At 37.8% G+C, this 16,200-nt stretch overlaps 1 protein-coding gene across 2 annotated transcripts in view; it reads right to left on the bottom strand.

The window, feature by feature from the left end:
- MSRA (methionine sulfoxide reductase A) overlaps nt 1-16,200 on the bottom strand; it is a 285,500-nt gene that overhangs the window by 143,798 nt on the left and 125,502 nt on the right. For both annotated transcript variants that reach the window (XM_069805545.1, XM_069805546.1), the window contains exon 3: nt 2,230-2,349. In XM_069805545.1, coding sequence (XP_069661646.1) covers nt 2,230-2,349 — 120 coding nt within the window. The remainder of the gene's footprint in view (nt 1-2,229; nt 2,350-16,200) is intronic.

The raw sequence follows: 16,200 nt of genomic DNA, 5'->3' as shown, positions 1-16,200 counted from the left end.
AAAAAAGTGCCAAAAAAAGATCAGAATAAAGTCAGAATAAAATAGAGCTAGAGGAAGCTAAGTAGGAAAAAAATAGCATGCAGAAATCAGTAAATTCTCCAACTCAGCTCAGCTGCACAACTAGGAACAGAAGTGTGTTGCACATACACATCCCATTTATGTTCACACAGACAAGGCTACGAAATATGTGCTTATGTTTCTGGATATCTCTGAGCAAAAATCGTCTAGTGTCCAGCATCTGGAGGCATATAAACATCCATAATGCAAATGTGTATAAAAACAAGCACTAGAAAAATAACCTCAGCTGTGTTTTTGCACTACAAATCTAACTAAAAAAACTATCAGAAAATAGATTTCAAAGATTTTTCCCATTGCTTTATTCCAGGATTCTTATTATTCAATTATCTTTTTTATTTTTGTTCACTGTTGATGAAATGCAACACATAAAGTAGCTACAAAAAGCTTTCAAAGTATCTCAATCAAACGCAAAGCTTAAAATACTATGGAGCTATTCTGAAATATAAAACCAGCCTATACTGCACAGAATTGCAAGAGATGGTACCTTTTTTTTACTTCCCTGGACACATCATCTTGTCCTGTGTTCACACCTCCCCCTGGCCAACAGCCAGCACTCAGCATCTTGGGAGAAACACTCAACAGTCCATCATAACTACCCTCGGTGTACTGGAACTGTGAGTGCATTGGAAGAGAGAAGTTGTGCTGCACATCCCTATTCTATATAAATAATCTAATTATTTAATACCCATTAAACAGAGTGGACAGTAATTACCAGATAGGTCTTGGACTATACATTCTTATAAAAATTACAGATAGTGCAGGCAAATGATCAAAGTACAGAATACAAAAGTGCAGAAGTATTAGGAAGTAATGGATCATTTGGATAAATAAGACAGGCATCACTGATTCTTCCCTAGATGAAGCTTCTTATTGCTATGTTTGCAGGAGTTCTGGGTATTTATGCATCAGTTAATGCTAAAGCCAAGGTGTCCTTTTTTTTGTTCTAGATATTTTTGAATTTCTATACACTAAACTTTTGCACTTAGGAGCTTTCCCACTGGAAATTCTCCCTAATCTATATGCTTTCTTTAGCATTTATAGGCAATTTCTAATTAGTACAGTATTGTCTATAAAATAGAGGCATTTGGACAATGACCTAATAACTTTCTTTAACTTTTGGTCAGCCCTGAATTGGTCAGGCAGTTGGACTAGATCATTGTTGCAGGTCCCTTCCAACTGAAGTATTCTATTCTATTCTATTCTATTCTATTCCATTCCATTCTATTCCATTCCATTCCATTCCATTCCATTCTATACCACCTTCAAACATCTCTTTTCCCATTTTTTACTATTTCCAGAAAGTTTCTGCTTTTTTGGATGCCTTGCAGCACTTCTGCACAGTTGCTAAAGTGTCCATTATTTGTTTGTGCCACTGAACTTTTTACACTCTTTCTATCAAGCCTCTGTGACAGATTGTCAGGGAGAACAGTATATCAACTTCAGCATTTGGCATAAAAAGTGTTAACAAGAAAATAAACCAAAAGAAAACCTCCAAGCTGTTCTCCACCAGCAAGTATAGGAAAGCAAGAATTTGCTTTAACAGCAACATTAGTCAGTTGGCTGCCAGTGGTTCTATGTTTTAGATCACAGAAAGGAACTGTATTGGATTATTAGTACTATAGAAGGATTAGTGTAAGACTGCAATGAAAAATAAATGCAAGGGTTTGGCATGGAAATGATAGGATGCTGTGCATTGAACTGTATAAAAATTTAGCAAATTATTAATAATAGCGCAAATGAGAAATTTAGACTCCTCTATACAACCTCTTGGTTATATGGAAAGAAAAAGAAAGAATGTGTGCTTTCCGATTTTTGTTCATACTCAGATACAGACAAAAGTAAAATCAAAACTCATGCTTTTTCTCAGGAACACATTTGCATAGTTTGAAACAGAATTAACTTCCTGAAGAAATAATTTTTTCTTTTTCCTCAGAATATTTGTACATACATTAACTCATTAATTATTAGGAGATAACAATGGGATGGACACACCATAGATTCCATTACAGTTTAAGATGCAAGGCCAATACCAAGGTTGTCTAAACACCAAATCTTTTTAGTCGCTGCAGTCACTTTTTTTACCCTTCATTGTCACTCATAATCCGACACGATTCTACTCACAACCCTTAAAAAACAAAGAGAAAGACTTACCTGAACAGACCTCTTTGTAGGTAGGATTTGGGGTATACCCTCCTGCGTAACCCACTTGAGTGGAATAGACTCCCTTCTGCCTCCAAAACTTCCTCTCAGCTCCCCAGAAACAGCCCATACCTGAATATTGCATAAAGTACATATTGTTATGTCAAAATCTCCTCAATACTAAATCACTCATTTGCACATTAATTGATACAGTCCATAGTGGAAGTAACATCTATCACCAGCACATGATGGTCAAATATTTCCCAAGATTATGCATAGAGTAACTATACTGAAAAATCCATTCTGCATCAGAGCACAACTCAAATAAAGCTTTATTTATGCTTCTGAACATTAACATACCACAGCGGACAAATCCTATAAGGGTTCAAAGGCCCAAAGAAAGGGAATTCTCATGCCCATTAAAAAAAAAGTTACTTAAAAGGCAATTGCGCTATTTGTACAGCATCATTTTTACTTCAGTTGATTAGCAAGCTGTCAAAACACAATAATTTGTATTAACGGCAAACAGTTATTTAATTTTCTGCTTTCAGGCATATGCAGTCTTTAAAGGTGGCAGTAATAATGGATTAAATTATATGCTATACAGGAGGAAAAATGCTTTAGTTTAACAATTTATGCATGCAGATATTTGATGTTCAGACAAAATTTTGGTAGTCATTCACCCACATGGCCAATTATCAAAAGACATCAGACTGTCAACAGGTGTAAATTAGCAAAACTCTCCTGGCAATAGGAATCAAGCACATTGTATGAAAGCCAGGGGGAAGGAACAAACAAGACTAACATTCACAATTCTCTGATGGCTCACATAGTTAAGAGATGTTAGCTACAATTTGGAGGACTCTCTAAAGCTGAAACATGTCATGCACATTCTAGCATTGTTTAGCTTATCCCTGATTACGGGCAGGGATTATTTTATCTTTCAGTGATAACATACTTCCTTTTATTATTCCCTTACTAAGACATCTGAAATAAAAGGCAGTAAAAAATAAGCTAAATATTAAATACACTTAGAAATCAATGATCCATAATGGATTTTCTATTGATAACACCGCAGATATGACAGGTTAAAAAATTACAGAAATGTTCCTTCAAAGTACAACTAGAAGAACAAAGCAGTCCCTTCTATCAACTATGATGGCTCACAAAGTCATATTCTTTCTCTGAAACTTCAGAGCTTAACTTCAAATTAAAGTTGTAATGCACCAAAAATTACGGAAGTGATGACCCAAATTTCTCCTTCTAATTCAGGTGCTCAAGCAAGCCATATAAATTAGGAGCCTAGCCTGCTCCTGGAGACCACGGAAAGAGGCTGGCATCTCCTGAGGACAATTCAGCCCACAGAAGAGATAAAAAGCTGATCAAATTACAGTCATTCTCCCTTGACTACAGAGATAGCTATGGCTATTAGACTTGGGTACCTCAGCTAAATTAGGTTGGTGGCAAACTGCTGTAGGAACTCTCGTGAAATTCCCTCCCAGTTTTGCAGAAAGAACAATCAAGAATTCTTATTTCAGAAATTTTCCAGGCACTCACACATCACCTATCTAATGGTGATTTAAACTAGGGTGTATTTCTGTACCTGATGTCACTATTTTATCTCAGCTAAGTCTTAGAAGTTCTCCAGTAATTATGCCCCTAGGTCTAGTCAATTGATGTAGGGTGAGAGAGCTTTTACACATCACTCTGCCTATGTTGCACAGTACTAACAGCAGCTGTGGTCCCATCATTGTCCAAATCAAGAGCATAACAGGAGAACGTCAGCAATCCCCGATGCTCAGGCTTCCTTCCCACAGAAGTCAGAGCATGTATAAGGGGGGACAGTGCATGCCCATGTCTCACCCCAACAGTCAGGTCACAGATGACAGGGAGCCTAGAGCAATGAGCTGGGAAGCGCTCCTTGGTCCATTGTGAAGACAGCCTTTGAACACATAGTTTAGACACAGCCTTTGAGGCTTTAACCAAATAATTGCTTAGAAGTATATTTCTATCCATGTTTCTCATATGTACATGTAAAACTGCATGTGAAGACAGGTATGTCTGCAAGTTCCTTGTAAAAATACCACATGCATCCTGCCAAAATTCCCATCGCAGTACATTTGAGTGATGTGAAGCACATAGGCAATGCTCATTAACAGTACTTTAACATGGAGGGTACGCAAATTCTTGACTTTTTTACACTGAACAGGCATATGGTAACAAAGTTCAGAAGCAAACACAAGCATACACAGCTTGGGGTAGGAGGGCAAATTTCTGTTAAAATAAAACCCTTGAGCTTCATCATTCCTGTCTGCAGTTCTTTACTCCTCATCCTCAGCCTTAGAGATGTACCTAAACCTTGACTACGCATTCAAACCGCTTTATCCATGAGGACATTTTGGAGGCATTACAGAATTCGACTGTGATGAAGAATGTATTCAAAAAGTGCATCTGATTTTGCTAAAGTCAACACAGAAAAGAAAACATCATTTTTAAGAATAATGACTGGGACGATAGTTTAATTATGTGAAAGGCCTAATGAATACCAAGTCTATCACAGATTCCAAAAAAAGTTATTTCAATTCCATTGCAAGATAGTGAAAAGTTAGGAACACAGCTTTTCCATGGCTATCCAGTCTGCTCTGACAGACTTTTTTCCTTCCGATAATCCTAATTTACTCTGTCAACAAAAGAAAATTTGTATTTAGATATGCAACCCCAAAAGAAGGAGGCAGGATCCACTTAAATCTCATCTATCTTAAATTTAGATATTTAACTACACACACTGCCCAGTTATTCTGGTTATTTTTTAGGACTGTCTAAACTTGACGGTCTCGGAATTCATTAGGTTATTCTCTACTTCCCATGACAGCATTCACCCAAACATTTTGTCCTGGAAAAAAAAAAAAGGCACCTTTCAGTAGCTTTCTGGTGGTTGCATTTAGGCAGAGAGCAGAACAGGACTTCAGAACTCACATAGAAGTGGGCAGAATTAGGTTGTATTAGATTGCTTCCAAGGGTGCTTTTAATTTGTTTCCTGTGTTGTTTGTTAGATCCCAAGTCTGTATCTGTATGCGAAGCACAGAAAACAAACTTCAGCCCAACACTAATACTTCAGTGCTGTGCATCCTTAATATTATAAGGGAAGTTTTGAGTTCCAGCTGCCTAAAACGATAACTCCGTTTGCTGCAGGTGACACCGAGACCCTTGCAGAAAGGACTCTGTAGCCAATTTATCAAACTAATGTTGGCTGGACAAGCATGTTGAGGGGTGGTGAATGAGCTGTTTCATCTATGCCAAGGAATAGTACAGACTCAAAATTTTTCCCACAACATACTCCTAGGCCTACACCTGAGTGCAAATGAGTAACCCAAAATTAAGGACACAATCCAAATTCAGGTTTGAGTTCAGATATAGGCCCAGCTTCAAATACAAAGTAGAAATGCTCATTCTTTTCCTATTTATGTCAAGAATTTTAATGCTCAGTAAATCCCTAACTGCACTGTCTGAAATTACTGATCATCAGGGTAGTGGTCACGGACCCTCCTTGATCAATAACTATTATTTAGGATTCTCTCACTGATAGACCTCTCTGACCTGTTGATTTGACCTAGTGACCTACATCCTTATCATGGTTTCTTTCACTTTTTCTTCTTCCAGTTTATGTCTGAATTCATTCTGCCCTCCTTCCTCTGAGAGACAGACATTTTATTCTCTTGGTGAACTATTCTCATCATTTCTCAAGTACGCTGGCACCTTGCACAAACAATAAATCCTCACATCCACGAGAACAGATAAAATTGAAATCTTTGTCATAATAAAACAACCTGCTAGTAAAGGGACATAATTTACAACAATGAAATAATAAATTGCTTTCCACAGTATTAATACATTCAGCAGTTGATGTTTGTTATTCTGCTAAAGTGGTGCCACGGTCTACAGAGAAATTGTCACAAGGACAGAAATATTAACAATAAAACCTCATATAATATTCCAGTGTTAAGACACATCAGCTCATGGAATTCCTGTTCTTCAGACCACTGGCTGCCTTAAGCCATGTTTAACATGAACAACAATTACTGAAATAGGGAAATAATCTCAGTTCAAGACTTCATGCTCTTGTAGTACAAAAAAGTTTACTGCCCCTAATTATTACTACTCTAGTAAGAAAACTAACTAACTAAATAAATAAATAAAATAAGTAAATTAAATAAGTAAATAAAACTCAGAGGAAAAAACAGTAAAAACCAGTAGAAAAAAAAACATAAAAGCAAAATAAGCCACCCGTATTATAATTTGAAACTAGAAAAAAGAATGTGATTTTAAACTATTCATGAAATAATTTGCATAATCCCCAGTACTGGTGAAGTGAGTGCAGCTTTAGAATTAGACAGCTTCCAGAGGCATTCCTAAGAGAAAGGAAAAAAAAAAGGAAATACTGGGAAACATACCCATGTTCCCAGAAAAAGTATTATTTGAACATAATGGGTATTGCAGAACAGTGTTTAAGCATTGAAGATATTTGTCACTTTTTAATTCCTAATTTGTAAAACAAAAACTATTCTTTTAGTGATGGGTTTTGACTGACTCTTAATTGGAATTTCAAAAGGTATTTAAAGATTTTTTGCTTTTGAACATCAAAACCAAACAGATTCAAATGGCAATCTTTAAAGGTTCATTCATCCCTATAAACAATATTAATCATACAATTTGGGAATAAATGCTAGTACCCCCATTCCTTTCTAGCACCCACATCCATTTTCTCAAACTATTCTCTTTATATATCCATACACATATATATCTTCTGAACAACTCTTTTTGTACACAGCCTTACGCCCAGCCCAGGAACATGTGTTTCCATAGGCAACCCAGATCATTTGCATATTTGTAAAAAATAGTTAGTGTAAACTGAAGTATTTTTCTAAAATAAGGAAAGCAAAGTGTTACTCTGATAAGAGAGATAAGCATCCCATTGTTAAAGGTAATCTGTAATAATTTTGAAATATTCACAGAGATAAACTGAGCAGAATTGAACCCCAGGTGTTTACTTTCTAGTGGGATGAATAGCTTTAAAGATTACGTTAACCATATTGACTAGGTCTCCACTGACTGCAACAGGAGCTCATACATTCAGGAATTAATTTATTTGCCTAAATGGAGACATTCAGGGTCATTTGAGATGCCTTAGGATATCCAAGACATCTATCTACACAAGTCTGACATAAATTACACAGGACTCAGGTGAGACACGTGCCTTTCTTGAAAGGCATCCTGAGGCCAGGGAAAATGCTCCTGGACATCTCAAATGTAACTGTTTGCATATTTTAAGGCAAGAGAAACAAGCCCATACCCCATACACAGACATTACAAAAACCTGAAAGTCTCTGAACCTGTAGTTTAATCAAGTCCCCCAAAATACAGTGATTTGTGTCTGAAAGTTGCCTATTTCTCTTCCACAACTACAAAAAGAGCCTAGCATGACTAGCTCAGTTGTAGAAGTCTATGCTGCAGCATAAGCTAGATGAATCCTAAGCAAAATCACTAATTACAAAGTTACCTATCCTTATAATAATGTTGGTAGCTTGTAATATTGTTAGTCTTTATTTTGTGTACTGCATGCAATAGCCACCACACAGAACCAAAAAACAGATTGCAAAACTTGTTTGAAAATTACGCAACGTTCAAGACATGTTCTCCACTCCTACAAGAAACCGTGTGATCCTGCAAAGGTAACCTTTACTCGCCTTCGTTCTGATCCCCTTCTCCAATGTCTGTTCCTATCACATCTTTGAATAATACTTGGTTTCCATGCAGGTTCCCTGATGTAAATTCCTATTTATGATTCCATTATGTAAATCAGCAGAAGCAGTAAATTTGCATCAGACGGTATTCCTGATCCAAACTAAAACCTCACAAGATGCACCCATTCTGTACTAGTTGAAGTCTATTAAGTTCTGAGCTTCATAGTTGCTAAAGGAGGCTGATGCTTCAGGGACTCTCAGCTTTCCATTTAAAGAAACTCACAGCAGGTGCATTGTTTTTATATACTGGCTGATTTTCATATTTTCTCTAAAACATGTACATATATATGGTATTTTCATTTGTGGAGCATTTTTTTCAATACCTTTGTCCTTTACCTTTGAGGTACATCCTTCTCGCTGGGCATCAGGTGCATACACAACCCGACTTCTGCCTGACTACCCAACGACCTTTCGCTCCTGCCAGCTTTATTTACAAGCATTCTCTTTCCCCTGCCCTCCCAGCAGCCCAACAGGACATCCAGAAGACTCTTTTTGTCATATTCTGCAGAATGAATGCATTATTTCATTGGCATGCCAAGTCTTTTCTGGCCCACCGCCTGCAATCCCTACACCCACACTTCAAGGCACTTTTCCATGCAGCAGATTAAGAAGCTGTTTCAGTGCCAGGCTGATAGCAATGCTTCGCTGCAGAAGATGAACTGCAAAGGATATGGATCCTGCTCGTCCTTCTGTTAACAGGATTTTAGAATGTATGATTCCACTAAGTAGGGGAAAATGTCAGTTTTAAATATATACTCAGAAAAATAAACCATGCTGATATGTTGGGAGAACAAAGCGCAACGTGCCCTGGAAACCTCTTCCCTAACCCCAGATCAGAGTAAGTAGAGGGACAGGATCTATCCAAAGCTCGGGAGCACACTAGACAGAGGAGACTGGCTCTTGTGCCAGCTTATGTTCTGAAACCCTAGAAGCAACGATTCTGCCAGCTGCTCAAATTCTACAGTACCCAGCCAAAAGTAGCTGGGGGCACAGGCTGCTCCTATACATTGAAGCAGTAAAGGACAGCCAACAGTACATCCCACCGGCCTACCTCAATGCATCTTGCTCTAGCCAGCATCTCCCTGGGAGCTGAAGACACAGCTGCCAGTATCCCTGCTTCTCTTGGCCAGTATAGGACTTGGCCCAAATTTTGAATACGATTTACTTAGTTACCTCTATAAAATCTGGAGAAGGAAATGCTCAGCTGCCTTAAACTGAAATGATTTTTTTTCCCAGTTGGAAGGAATAAATTGAACCTCAAGTTATATACCTATATAATAATGCTCATTTCATACATTTCCGCCAAATACTAACTGAGTGTGATTGGCGTTTTTCTCTTTAAAAAATTGTGTCGAGCAGTTGGTACAGCTGATTGATTGAAGTCAGTCCAAGTACTGATATTTCTAAGTACTGAGCCAAAGAGATATTTATGCTGTGTGCTCTGAAACTGTGGGGACCATTGATTTTTAGTTCTTCACAGGCTGAAGTGGGTACCTTGGCTTCACCGTGAAAGGTCAGGATGAGACCTTGGTAGGCACCATCGTGTTTCATCCCTCAAACAGAAGATGGGCAAGCAGGCAACAAGGAAGCTGTGGTGGGACCCAGCAGATCTCCCAGTTGGGACAATCAGGAGATCAGGACGTCCTGGCAATACAGGAGAAAATCCAGCCTCTATCTAGTCTATACACAGTGGTTGTACACCTGGTTACAGCAATTTTTCTTGACTTTATGTAACTCAATAGCATCAGACTTCCAGAAAGTTAAATTTTGTTCTCTGCAGGGAAATATGCCGGTCCCTTTGGCTTCACTGTGATTGTGCACACAAATCCAAAAGTAGAACTGTATCTCACAATCCCATGCAAAGTGAGTGAATTCAGCTTTGTTGAACACGTACATACTCCCTGTGCACTTACACAACAGTTAATAAGGACATGAAAATCTAAAATTATCAAAGCCATGTCCTCACAGGCACCAACATAAAACCACAGCATGAATTACTCCAGAGTCTTTGTTCTGCATTTTTTCAAATTCCTATTGAGTAACTGGAAAGAATTCCAGATTCAGATTGAAATGCAGTATCATCTTTTACATAACTCTGTAAGATGTAGGGCACTTTGGTGAGCCATCTGTATGTATATAGGATTAATGTTATCAATCAGGATTTAAAGTAAAATTGTATTATTGATGTCTTTAGGGGTTTAACATGCAGCAACCACAGAATATTTGAGCAATCACAGAATATTTGAGATCACTGGAAAACAATCAACTAAGAAATGGTTGGGAGGAATATTAAAAAAACTGAAATGGAGAACAAGCTCAGCTGAAAGAAATAAAACTCCTGATGACAGATGGCATTAAGCGGATGATCTTCCTAGATAAGCGTTGGCTCTAATGCTACAACAGGGTTGATAAATATGTTGAACAGCTTGCCTGGGGCAAGTCAAACAAAGCCCTCGGCAAGAAATTTAAAATGCAGTTTGCCTAACAGAGCAACTAAAGAGGAATTTCTTGGCTCACCATTTTGCCAAGATGTGTTCTGTTCACACTGCATGAATTCCCAGAGAAACTGTTGGGTTTGCTTCTTTTTCCATAGGAGAAGCAGAAGCCTCATGTTCATTCAAATTAACAAATGCCCAGGCAATTCATTTATGCCTGTATGGTAGCTGCTGACATTCGAAGTGCGTGTGGGCACATGTTTGTGTATGTATGTATGTTTGTATAAAATCTGCACAACAGATTAGAATTATTGTAAAAGGAAAAGCAGACTACCATAATAGAAAAGGAATATTTTACTGTCAAGAGAAAAACTGCCATGTTTTCAGCACAAAAAATATGCATAACATGTCATAAGTATAAGTATGACTTTTGAAAAACCCTGTAAGACAACAGCACTCAAACTGGGAAAAGCAGTAGAGGGATAGAGAGATAGAATATGATCCTTAAAATGTGTTTGTTCAATCCGTCATAAAAGCATGTTACAAGTTATAAATAATAAAAAATCAACAGGATTTAAATAAATCCAAAGCCAATATCAAGAATGTCAATGAGGCACAAACCACAGTTGCTCTGAACTTCACAGTTATAGTACAAGAGGTTTCAGATATTCCTATTTAAATGCAATTTTGATCTTAACCAGCAGAGAGCAGGGATATACCCAAGTCAGTGTATTAAAATACTTTCAAAGATGGCCTTATTCACTGCATCAGTATTCCTTCCCCACCCAATAAGCAGGAATATTTAAACCAATTTTATCCCGAAGGTCAACAAACTGTTCTCTGGTGAGTCCACATAATAAGAAAATTCCATCATCAAAATCCTCTGTTGGAAAACTTCTTGCCTTCAATTCCCAGAAACTGGAAGATATGGCCCACTCAGAAAATCATTTATGCTGATATGAAAGGTTGTCATCACACACTGGAAGGAGAATATGTAAAAGCAGCAGAGGCCAAACTTTCTGACCTTTAAGAGATGCACCAGAGTGTCCCTGTAGCCATGACACACACCTCCACCGGGGAGAGCTGGGAGGACAACTGTGCAACATAACTTCCACCTGTGAGCTGCACCTGAACCGTTCACAAGTTCTTCTTGGGTCTAAATAATCAGAACTACCACTGTGAATCATTCCTAAAGTGAATAGGAAGAGAATTAGATCTTGCGAGAGGGAAGAAAGCCAACCGCTTCCGCGGCTCTGCCTCCTTCCGTGGTCTCGGGGTACAGGCTGTATTCCTAATCACTGTTCTACATCTATTTGTTCTGCATTAATCACAGTCAGCATTTTCTTAATTAGGAGAGAAAGGTTAGGAGGAGCTGGAAGACATGCAGGGTTCATTAGGCCCAAACATATACATAAAATTCACAGGCTTTACTTCCAGCTCCCAAAAGGACAGTAGCGTGTGGATATGCCACAGGAGGAAGCCTGGCAGCAGACGTTCGGATCTGGGGAACCATGTTTTCTGCCTCCTCTAGAAAGCAAATACTTAAATACTAATTCACATGTATTTAGCTCCTTTCATCCAAAACCATCAAAGCATTTTGCACACAATAATTAAGCCTCACATGAACCATAATTTATGAATTATTACTTTAAGTACTCAGTTGTGAGGTACGAGTGGTCCCAAAGCAAAGCAAAGAATCCCTTTTGGAAAAATACCAAAGGATCCCAACTAACAGGCCTTTGTTTAAAGTATCTCTTTTTCATGCTATGACTATTGGGTGATAGAAACACCACTTGATAAAACTATGTATTTTCTAACTTTTTCCTTCCTGTATTTTGGTAGTTTGTATTCTGCAGTAAAACTTTATCTAGATAAAATGTAGCAACTTTCATCTTACTCATCTTCAGTCAGGGGAACATAGCTGCAATATAGTATTGTGGAAAATAAGACAAAATAAAGAACTGCTTCCAAAAATACAGAAAATATATCGGAACATTATGATTGCTTTAACATGTTGAGCCAGATATACCAACTGGTGATCTTGATATTTGTTAACGTTGAGAATAGAACCAGTCAAGATTAGGCATGGGACAAAAGAAACCAAAAATCTTTAACAAGTAAATAAAGAATTCATCCCCCAAAAAGTTCAATGTCTTACTCTTGAACATTTCCATCTTATAAAAATTAGTTTTGTTCTTTGATTGAGTTTCATTCATGAAATGGAACTAATTCTGTTTACTTGGCATTGAATAAGTAATCGATTCCATTATATTTAGACAGGTGTAGAACTGGGAAAAATGAGATGAGAAGCAGGCTTCGGGAATTCAAGCCTGAAAGCAGACTGTGAAAGATTTTCTTTCTGAGGCTTGTTTCCATCATCTGTGGTATTGCTATTTTCAAAACCACAGCACATAAAAGCCTTCATCACAGATTTGAATTCCATTGTGCTGGGTTCTGGGTACAAATGCAGAACAAAACTGCAACCTCCCCAAAAGTTTAGATTTCTATTTACAGGGCCATTCATATCAGTATATTCCATAAACATGAAGGAGAACTGTCACAAATTGTACAATTCCAATTCAGGAATTGGAAACCAATAAACACATGTTTTCTTTAATGTTTGGGGATTTGGGAATGCAACTGAGTGAATGCTCATGGCTGGGAACAATTGGGTATCATTTTCCATGAACAACTGAATCACATACAAAGCCATATTGCACCAAAAATGGATATGACCTGCAGAAAAGAAGTGCTATTCACAGAGTAAGTACAATCAGTCCTTAAGTGCAACATATTTGGATTAAAATTGCACGCCTTTCATGTCTAATTGATTAAAGAGGAGTCTTAATAAGTACTGTAGGGACCTGATGTTTCTTGGCCACAAAGATGATGACTGAAGTGTCCCAAGGACACAGAGACAAATCTCAGGGTTTATGGTGAAAATTCTGACTCCTTTAACTACTTACGCTCTTTAATTTCTCTTACAAAAACTATTGGATCAATGAAAATATGATGAGTATGAATAAAAGCATCAGAAGATCTTTGCACACCTCTGAAGTGCCCCAAAAAATGGAACCAAATCTTAATCTGAATTAACACAGTAGAATGTCCAAGGATACAGTCAATAAAGAATAAATTATGCCAACTTCTGCACAGATAAATTCAGTCTAGCCACTTTTCTATCTCCTTTGAAGAAGGGAGTAGTTTCTTAATATATTACCTTTCAAAAGTCTGTTAGGGATAAAAAGAACCACTAGTACAATAATATGTGAAAGAGATTGAGATAGAGCTACATGGTCCTATCATCAACCTGATTATTTGCTTCATTGCAAAGCATCACATCTTTAGTTCACTCATTGATTTGAGGCTTTCAAATCATTTTGTGATCTTCCTTTGCTCTAAACATTCCAACACTTCGCAGAGATTCATTTTAGATCATCTTCGGTCATTTGACACACTTTAGGGCTCTGCTACTCAAGTAGAACTTGATGTACACATAAAATAAGAGATGTCATCATGGCTGTGTAATCCATTTGATTCTCTTGAAACAGTATCTTTCATATAAATTCATCTCTGCAATAATAGCAAAGCCTTACCCTTGTCTTGTGAAAATCTCTCTAATCACTCAGCAACCTTAGGGAGCTTGAAATATACAGAAGCAAAACAAAATATATTCTACTATTATAAAAGCAAAGCACCACAAACATTTTGTTACCAGCAAAATAAGAATCACTTTTAGGGCTATGCTGCAGAAAATAATAACTTGTTTACAAAGTTTGTTTACTGCAAGGAATAGAAATCTTGCCTTTTCTTTCCTTTTTTGATACCTATTGCTAAGTTAAATTAACTGCCGTAGACACATTCAGAAAAAGTAAACTAATATTACTTATTTTATTTATAACCTTAGATTTTAGACAACAATAGAAAGCTGTAGGCACCCTGACAATTATTTAAACTTACAATCTATAATTGCTCAGGAGCAAAAAATAATTACATTCAAATAGCAAGCCAATTCAACAAGCAGCCCTTTAGTACTCCTTTCCCCAGCTCCACAGAAACATACCCTTAACCTTTTTCCAATAAAAGCCCAAACTAATAAATGCCTTCTAGCCCAAACTAATAAATGTCTTCTAAGTGTACCTAGAAGATCATTAAAATTAATCTATTTTGAACCACAGCTGTCCTTAATGGAAATATAGAATTTCCAACAGTCATTTTCTCATCTGTTAGTAACCAATAAAATTATGGTATGTTCTCACTCACAAAAGAGAATAACTCTTTCTTACCCACCCCCAAAAAGAGAATTACTCCAGAAAATACTAGAGAAGATTGTTATAGAAAAACTAATTTATATCCAGAGGAACGGACAGAGGCCAAATAGATATGTTGTTAGTCATTTACCATTTATGCAGTAGTTGACGTGCACTCATTCCCAAAAAACATGGTATGTCACTGTTGAAAATAAAGTAACTATAATAAATGCTGAGGCAGAGTGTCTGCACTGCATTGATGGCTCGGCAAAGAAATTGCCATTACACACAGCGAAGTCCGTGGCCTGCTCCCTCTGCAACCCCGTGGTTTTCTTAGACATCCTCTGAACGTCCTGTGCTCTCTTCTCTGGCTGTGGTTGGCAGAATATTGAGCTAGAGGGCATCATGAGGCATACAGCCTCCGGCTGTTTTAAGGGCTGGAGTAGCATGCTCTTGCTTAAATAAATAGCCTCTCTATCCTTGAAGCTGGCTTTTGGGAGAGCCTTGGAATGTGCAATAGACATACGCACTGTCGTTCATTAGAGAAGCACCATGACAGCTGCACAGCAGCCGTCTAAGGCGGAAATTCCCATCTTTACCATGAAGTTGGATGTGGCTGTTGGATAGCAACTCTTTGAACAAGCAAAGATACACTTATTTTTGTATACAGCAGAGTTTTTCTCTTTCTTCACAGGTTTTGAATCAGCAACTACTAATATTTTTAAAAAAGCAACGCAATTTGTATCACTTCTGACTACTGCATTTCCGAGTAATGCAGTAGTCAAAAGTGATACATGACAGACAAGCCTGAGATGCACCAGCGTGAACACTGAAGCAGATAATAAATTAGCTTATACAAACCATGGTCAGAGATCTTTGTACGAATGTATTTTGGATAACTGTAGCTATCCAACCAGGCTTGGATAAGTCGGGTACCGCAGTCACAGAGACAGAGCTGTGCTGCCCCAGGGTGGAAGCAGTACGTGGTCCCTTTATGCCATGCCTTCAGCCCACCCGCTTTCCAAGCGCAGAGACATCTCTCATATCCATGCCAAGCTAGACGTGCATCCAGAAAGAGCTGTTGTCTATTTTACAGCATTCACTGTGCAATCAGTCATTCTGCCTCCTTTGGGGGCTTTAGGGGGTTTTCTGACATACAACTTCAAAGCAGGTTAGGTGCGATTACTAGAATGCATATCAAGTTTGCAAAACTTGCCCAACTTTATTGTCCAGCAGAAAAAGACCTACATGCATCTTTAATTTATTATTTCTCACTACAAATCTCTCAACAGGGACCTAATGACAACTGTGGCTTGCATTTGCATGGTTTTCAACACGATTTTCAACAACAACTCCTGTACTTTCAAATCAGCACACAGGTTCTAGCTATAAGACTCCCCAGAGGTTTAATTAATTAATAATAGAAAAGCAGTCTATGTGATATGATCGGTGATATACACACATGATATATGAGACCTATGACATGCAGTATATGGC

Source organism: Haliaeetus albicilla, chromosome 18, assembly GCF_947461875.1.
Source record: "Haliaeetus albicilla chromosome 18, bHalAlb1.1, whole genome shotgun sequence".
NCBI lineage: Eukaryota > Metazoa > Chordata > Aves > Accipitriformes > Accipitridae > Haliaeetus > Haliaeetus albicilla.
The sequence above is the reverse complement of the archived record's forward strand: the minus strand, read 5'-3'. Positions and strand labels throughout refer to the sequence as shown.